The 7790-nt window shown below is 63.1% G+C and overlaps 3 protein-coding genes across 3 annotated transcripts in view; 2 read left to right on the forward strand and 1 right to left on the reverse strand.

Annotated features, from left to right (window-relative positions):
• Positions 1-243: 243 nt before the first annotated feature.
• MNEG_11344 (hypothetical protein) lies at positions 244-489 on the forward strand (the record flags this gene model as incomplete). Its single annotated transcript, XM_014040182.1, has 1 exon — positions 244-489. A coding segment is annotated over one exon (246 nt), but the record flags the coding sequence as incomplete, so codon positions are not given.
• A 775-nt stretch (positions 490-1264) lies between these two features.
• Positions 1265-3608, reverse strand: MNEG_11345 (hypothetical protein; the record flags this gene model as incomplete). Its single annotated transcript, XM_014040183.1, has 6 exons — positions 1265-1513; positions 1809-1964; positions 2350-2400; positions 2711-2854; positions 3153-3302; positions 3588-3608. The coding sequence occupies 6 exons, from the start codon at positions 3606-3608 to the stop codon at positions 1265-1267; spliced, it is 771 nt and encodes a 256-aa protein (XP_013895637.1).
• Positions 3609-6644: 3036 nt separating this feature from the next.
• The window catches only part of MNEG_11346 (hypothetical protein), a gene marked incomplete at both ends in the record, with an annotated part of 1671 nt that continues 525 nt past the window's right edge, over positions 6645-7790 (forward strand). Inside the window, 3 exons of the mRNA XM_014040184.1 lie at positions 6645-6755; positions 6879-7142; positions 7458-7784. Of these exons, the coding sequence (XP_013895638.1) occupies positions 6645-6755; positions 6879-7142; positions 7458-7784 (702 nt within the window). The remainder of the gene's footprint in view (positions 6756-6878; positions 7143-7457; positions 7785-7790) is intronic.

Below are 7790 nucleotides of genomic sequence, written 5' to 3' on the forward strand. Positions count from 1 at the left end.
CATCTGAACGTGTGTTGGCGTCAGTGCCACATGGGTGCGTGCTAATGCAACATACGCAAGGCTTTCAAGGCTGCGTGTGGCATGTCGCTGATTCCCCGGCTGCCAGACCCTGCGCTGAGCCCTGCATTACCGTGGTTTGGCAGCTGCATGCATCAAACGCATGTCGCGCGTTCCCACCGGCTTCCGTCGGGCGCAGTCAGTAGCAAGATGATTCCTGACCTCAATTCTCCTACACACCCGCAGCTCTACTGGCTGGACCACGCCAAGACTGAGAAGCACCGCGCCATCGTGCTGGCGGAGGAGGCGGCCAAGGCGGCCAGGGCGGCGCACGCGCAGCAGGCGGGTGGCAACAGGGGCGGTGGTGGCAACAGGGGCGGCGGCGGCGGCAGGGGCCGCGGCGGCCGCAGGGCGCATGGCGGTGGCAGGGCGCATGGCGGCGGCAGGGCGCATGGCGGTGGCAGGGGGCGCGGCGGCCGCCTTCACCACTGAAGGGCACAGTCGGGCTTTTTAGCCAGACGCCGAGGGCTGCCTGGCACACTGGCGCTCGAGCTGGCCAGTGCGTAGGGAAACAGCGGTTGCTGCACCCATGCAGGCGTGCTGAGGAGGGACTGCAGGTGGCCACCCCAAGGGGTGCGGGAGTCGCATGATCGAGCGCTTCTTGCTCATTCGCAGTCATCCCTTGGTGACTTCAGACCCTTTCATGAACTTCAATCGCAGTTGCAAATCCTCTTGAGCATCGTTTGGTAACTCGGTTTTGTTTCAAGATCAAGGGCTGTACGTCCTTGCCAGGTTTTCCCTCAACAAAACTGGTGACCTCAGCAGTTGTGTTCACCACCGGGACAGCGTGTCCTTTTGCACACGATGAAGCGCAACCGCTCCGCTGTGAAAGCACGCTGCCGACAGCAACGCGATGCGGTTGTTACAGCAGGCGGATTTCTGCCCAGTAGGGCCGTCTGACAGCTGACACAAGAAAGCACACGCACAGCATGAGCAAAACAAACGGGCACAACACAACATCTTGCTGGCTCCATCCTTTTCCTCTGCACCGTCGTCCCTGCTAGGTATGGTATCCGCACTCTGCAGTCTTCCGGTGTACCTCAACCCCTACATACCCCGCGCTGCCCCGCCGCTGACACTCGTCCAAACAAACACACCTCTCATGCTGCCGCGCCACTCTCCTCTCGACGTCCGGGGGGTAGGGTCGGCCGCGCCGCACCACCTGCACCACACGCTGGGCGCCGGCCACAGGAGCCTGGCCGATCACTCAGGGTGCTGCAGTGAGCCTGGCGCGCAGGCCCTGCGTCGCCAGCGCCACGGCCCTCAGGGCGCCAGCCCTGGCCTCGACCGAGGGCGTCTCGCTGCCAGACAGCAGCACAGCAGCCCACTTCAGCAGCAGCTTCACGTCGTGGAAGTTGTCCGGCAGCGCGACCTGCACCTCGCCTGGAGGGTTGGCCCACTCTGCCGAGCGCCGGCTGATGCGCTCCTGCAGCGCCTCCCCTTGCGCCACAGTAAACTGCGCAGCGTGGGACAGCGAGGGGGGGGAGGGGCTTCACAAATGTTTATGGGTATTCGCTCAAGGGCTGCTTTTTGTCAATCGCTGCACCAGGGAGCAGATTGAGCAGATTGCGCCCTGCGTGCACGCAAGGCCCTTACAAGCGGCGCCGGCGCTTTGCAGCTGCACCTCCTCAGCTAGCCGTGCAGACCTTAACATTGAAACGCAGCCTTGACTGCAGCCCCTTATCCAGCCCGCACCACCAGCCCCATCTCCCTGCCGCCTGGCCGCACCGCGCTGTTGCACACACGCGCACCTCTCCGGGGAACTCGCGCCAGGGCGCTTCGGGCACCAGGTGGCGCGCAAAGTCCACTGCCGTGGCGAAGCGGGCGCCGTCGACGGGGTCGATGACGCGCGGCGGGACGCCGTCCAGCATGCGCTGCCTTATCTCGTGAAGCGGGTCGGGCGGCTCCTTTGGGAGAAGAGGCAAAACAAGAGGTTTCGGGCGGTGGGGGCGCGCATGGATGAGTGAGCTGGATGCTGCTGCCGTGGATTGAGGTATTCCATCAGGCAGTTTTTTTGGGGTGTGTCGAGGCAGCTTCGGGCATGAAGTCAAAAAGGTGTTAAAGGAGCGGCTTAGTGCATGTTCACGCTATGTGGATCACAGGGCTGGCTCGCAGCCATCTTTGCTACACAGGATTGAAGCAATGGTCAGCCGTAAATTGCGAAGCCAGTGGATAGGCAGCCTGAGGCCCCCAGTGCGGTTGCGCAGCGATGCAGCTGTGCAAGCCAGCGCAGTCATACAAGGCCACTTTCGGCAATGGCTGTCCCCTGCATCACATGGCCTCCCCGCCTACCTCCCTGCTCAGGCGGTTGCCGCGCAGCGCGTCCTCCCACATCTCCTTGAGCTGGTGGGGCAATGCGCATGCACATCAGGATGATGCGCGGGGTGCAGCATTGTGTATTCAGCGAGAAAATCAAGGTGTACCTTGAGGCTGCTTGACTACGTAGATGAGCAGCATCTGCAGCACTTGGCCATCACTTGCTTGGCCTAGCAATCACAGCTGCTGACGAGCACAGCAAGGCATGACAAGGCTGTCCGGAGGTGCACGCAAGACCACTGGTTGCTGCCTGTTGCATGCGCACGCAGGCAACCTGGCTCCAACCGCCGGTGCGGCGCAGGGGCACGGCCACGCGCGCAGTCGGCAGCCCACACACCTCCTGCAGGTAGCAGCGCTTGACGTTTCGAAACTGGGCCCCGGCGCCGTCCACCAGCACGCGCCGAACGGCAGCCGCGTCGGGCTCGGGCCGCCCCCTGTACAGCTCCAGCGTTTTGAGGTCGATCATCCACAGGCGCGCCTCCTGAGGCGCACGGGCAGCAAGCGGGGGTGCGGCGGCCGCGCGGGGTCGGCTGATGGATCATGCAATGGGAGCGAGGGGACGTATTGCTGCCTCAAGCCGGAGAGACTCCGGCCCCGCCCAGATGCACGCGCGATCGCGCTCGCAGGCGAGGTGTCCCTAGCGCGTGGAATGGAAGGCCAGCGGAGGCCGCTGCAGGCGCAAGCGCCCACGGCAATGGGCTATCTGGGCTGTCTTCCTTGCTTGAGTCTGCTGCTAGGACCCCCCCTGCCTCGCCGTAATCTGCTTCCGGTGGGTGCACCTGCTCGGGCTTGGCCACCGCGGTGCCCTCCGGGACCGGCTCGAAAAAATCACCAAGCACACCAAACAGCGACGAGGCAGCAACAGGGTCGGTGATGGTGTAAACTTTCCAGTCCCTGGGGGACTTGCTGGGGTTCACGATGGCCACCGCCTGGACAAGACATATTTTGCAGATAGCGGGCAGGTGGGGGGGGGCGTTTGCGGGGTGCATTTGCTGGGTCTATGAGCAAGATGCATGGTACGCCAGGCAGCTTGAAATCAATTCATGATGTGGTCCCGGGCGTCTGAGTTTGTGAGGGAGACAGGCGATTCAGAAATTCCTGGAGCAAGGCAGAAGCGATCCAGCATGGCGTTTTGCAGCCAGCTGCTGCGGTCTGCAGGTTGGCTGGCGATGGCAGCAAGCGCTCAGGTCGGGGCTGCGCCGCCCGCTTCGCACCCTGTTCTTGATAGTCGCCATCTGTCTATGGCCGCCTCACGTTCTGCTACAATACATGGCACGCAAGGTCAGTTTTGACATGGCAGGTGTCAGTTGAGCGCGTATCACGATGATGGCCCCTCCCCGCCGCTCGCTGCTTGAGGGGCCCTTGTGGAGGCCCGATGCCTGCGGCAGTGGCCAGTAACTGGAGAAGACAGGGTTCACGCGAAGCCGCCCCTCCGCGAGGCCTGCCCAAGACGCCAGGAACGCCTGTGCCGCGGTCCCAGATCGCGCGAGAAAGGAATCACAAAGATGCAGGCACAGAAAGGTCGCAAAAATCAGCACAAACTATTTGTCGCTGAAGCCGCTGCAAGATGCCGTTGGGCCTTCCAGCTACGTGCATGTTGGCGTCGCCGAGACACCAGCCTCCGGGGCGTCGTGAGTGTGGGAAACGTCAATCACGGCCCAGCGCCTGCATACCCCAAGGACGTGCCAAAGATGGTAGCAGACTTGTGTGTGGGGCGGTGACAGGCAGCCGTCGCAGCGCCACTGCGACGCGTCTGTGCTCGCGCCGTCTGTGTGGGCGGCATCCGGGACAGGGGCCGGGCGGTGAGACCCCGCGTGGTCGGGTTGCACGGGGGTTGTTATTATAGAGAGTGGGCCATTGGTGGCCGCAGATGATGAAGACACAGCAGATGACGGTGCGATGATGTAAGATTACACGCATTTGTACAGCGCATCGTTCCTCCAGGGCAGGCTGCTCTCATTGCCCCCATGGTTGCGCACTGAATCCTGCGTTGCAGCGGCCCCCCCGCAGACCCCGCCTTCACCTCAGAGCGCATTGGACAAGGTGGGGAGCCCATGCCTTTACACTGTACAGGACTTGTTCAGTGCACGGGTAGCACTGATGATTACGATTTTTTCAGATGCTTTGGCCGTACAACCGCGGCTTGACCTGTCAGGCGAAGAGGAGTTGCTGACACCTTTGTTTCACTTTGTATGTCCCCTGCTCTCGTGTATGCATACGCTGCAGGGCAAGCCTCAGATGACCCACGTCGAGCGGCCTAGCGCTATGCGGGCTGAGCTTGCGCGCCTGACGGACTCGAGCGATTATGGTGGCTGGCGTGGAGAGCGACAAGGAGCCGAGGGGGGGTCGTACAAAGGGAGGGGGCGGGCGAGGTGATTGAGCGCCAGCTGCCTGCCTACATTTGCGCAGGTCTTGGCATCATTTTCGCATGGGCTGGTACCAACGCCATGCACGCACGGGTTTCAAGGCTGCGTGTGGCATGTAGCTGGATCAGCAACTGCCATGACCTGCCCCGCGCCGCGTGCGAACCAGATTTAGCGGCTGCATCCATCAGCCTTGATACACGCGCTCCCACGGGCGACCGCCGGGGACACTGCTGTAACAATCCTCCAGCTGAGCCTCATCCTCCCACGCGCCCGCAGCTCTACTGGCTGGACCGCGCCAAGACTGAGAGGCACCGCGCCATCGTCCGGCGGAGGCGGCGGCGAAGGCGGCTAAGGCCGCACACGCGCAGCGGGCGGGTGGCAACAGGGGCGGTGGCGGTGGCAGGGGCCGCCGCGGCGGCAGGGCGCACGGTGGCCGTCGCCACCACTGGAGGGAACAGAGTGTTTTGCCAGATGCAGTGGGCTGCCTGGGCACAGGCGCTTGAGTTGGCCAGCGCGCAAGGGAATCGCGGTTGCTGCACTGACGCATGCAGGCGTGCCATGTTGGGAGGGGCTGTAGGTGGCCACCCCATGGGGTGAGGGAGTTGCATGATTGAGCGCTTCATGCTCATTCGCAGTCTTGGTAATTTCAAGACTCTTTCATGGACTTTCATCACAGTTGCAAATCACCTTGAGCATGGTGTTGTTTTGTACCTCAATTTTATCTCCAGGTTCAAGGGCTGCCCTTGCTGGGTTCTCTCCCTCAAAGATGCTGATTACCTCAGTGACTGTGTTCACCGGCGGGATACATAGGGTGTCGTGTGACACGCGATGAAGCTCAACCGTTCTGCTGTGAAGGCACCCTGCCGACAGCAAGGCAATTCGATTGTTGCAACAGGCAGCAGGCAGGTGGCTGCCCAGTAGGGCCGCCCGACACAAGAAATCGCACACAGCATGAGCAAAGCATGCGAGCACAGCACCACACCTTGCTTGGCTCCATCGATCCCTTTCTCACAGCCCGTCATCCTGTCATAGATCGTACCGACACTTCCAAGTCTTCTGGTGTACCCCAGATCCCATGCATACTCGGCGGTGCCCCGGTGCTTATCAACCAAACAAACCTCTCTTACTGTCCCTCCGCTCACCTCCCAAGGTCCAAGTGTTGGGGTGCACCGTCCTGCTGCAAGTGCATCCGGTAGGCTGCTGCCGGCGGCACATACATGCGCTTGTAGTGCGAGCAGCTGCTAGGTAGCCAGCATAGGAGCAGCATTATTTACCTACGCTCATGCATAAAACCGGTATGTGTCTTCTTGTTTTTACGGTTTGTGTGTATCATGATGATGATGATGAATGATTCGTAAGATCACTATGTTTGACTCGTCCAGCTCACGCACACAGAAGACGTTTTGGCAAGACCCTTCGAGCTCGTCTGACGGAGTGCGATTTGGGCCTTGAAAAGAGGCGCCTGGTGTTTTCTCCTGACCCTGGCAGCGGGTCAGGCATCGTCTGAGGCGATATGGGTGCTGCGAGGACATGGCTCCGAGCTGATGCAGCACTGCCGCTGCTGGCAGAGCGTCGCAGGCAGGCGTTGGCAGCCGTGGGCACCTCAGATCTCAGCACGTGCGTTGGATAAGGGGTAGCAGGGGGTTGGCAGTCGCCTGCAGGGCACGTGGGGGTCGCTCCCAGCACTGCCGTGCGCCCTCTCTCCGCGAGAGGCCGATCGACAGCGTGCGCTTCGCTCGCTTGCGCGCCGCGGGTGCTGCACTTGCCGTCTCTGCTGTGAGTAACCGCCTCGTGTGTGGTACTCTGCGCAGCCGCCCCGCCCACTCGTTACCGTGCCTCTGCGCTCCCCCCTCCGCCCGGGCCCCCTTGCGTAGGGCCCTGGCTGACAGGGGGTCGGGCCCTGTCATGTTCACGAGGGGCTTGGTGCGCATCGAGAAGCCGGTCTTCCGTGGTTGCGAGCATGTGATTGTGAAGCACGTGATGATGACAAACCCAAGGGACACACGCTGGCGTCAGGTGCGCGGGGTGCGGCTCGAGGGCAGGGCTACAGCCGGGTATGTTTGTGCCCCTGTCGCTGGTGCTGCTCTCCTCCTTACCCCGTGCTCTTGGGCCCCTCCCGGGCCTTCCTCAACCTCGCAGGCCCTGAATGAGGCGCTGGTGGCGCCCATGCTGGCGGGCCACAACACCCTGGTGCCTGCGATCGCCTGGAGCCACACCAACAGCGGCATCGCCCTCGCGTCCTTCCGCCCCGGCGACGACAGCGTGCGCACGTGCTTTTGCAAGCTGGAAGACGCCTGCGAGGCGGCGGGCCTCAGCCCAGAAGAGACCATGGCGGCGCGAGTGCACCAGGCCGGCGCCATGGTGCCCAACATGCTCAAGGCACTGCACGACCTGCACAGCTCGGTGAGACGCACCACGCAGGGTGGGGGCGGGGGACAAGGGGGGAGGGCGCGGATGACATCTTGACTGCGGCGTGCAGCCTGCACGCCCCTTGTGGTGGTGGCTGGGCTGCGGGGGCCGCGAGCCTCCACAACTTTTGGTCGGGCGGGACGAGGCGCCTCACCTTGTGAGGCCCCGACACAGGACACTTAGCTTGGCTCTCCTTGCCGTCGCCTCGCCTCTGTTTCCCCCTCACTCGGCTGGCCCAACCTGCGATGTCTGCCCAGCCCATCATGTTATGCTCCGACCTCCCGCGGTCCCGCCATCCTCCCCACACAGGGCTTCATCCACCGCGACGGCAAGGCGGACAACTGGGTGGTGGACGCGGCCAACCCCCTGCGCCCCCTGCTCATCGACTTTGGCCTCGCGCAGCGCATCAGCGACGGCCTGGGCGCCACAAACGGCTACACACCCACCCACGCGCCCCCAGAGCACTTGGCGGCGCTGGACGCGGCGGGCCTGCTGGAGTGGCGCTTCGACCGGGAGCTCAAGCGCGGCAAGACTCGGGAGCGCGGGGTGCTGCCTGTGGGGGGTATGACGGAGCTGCTGCACAAGGCGCTGGGCCCCGCCACTGACATCTACCTGCTGGGGGCGACGCTGTGGGAGGTGGGT

The sequence above is a fragment of the Monoraphidium neglectum genome, assembly GCF_000611645.1.
Source record: "Monoraphidium neglectum strain SAG 48.87 unplaced genomic scaffold scaffold02702, whole genome shotgun sequence".
NCBI lineage: Eukaryota > Viridiplantae > Chlorophyta > Chlorophyceae > Sphaeropleales > Selenastraceae > Monoraphidium > Monoraphidium neglectum.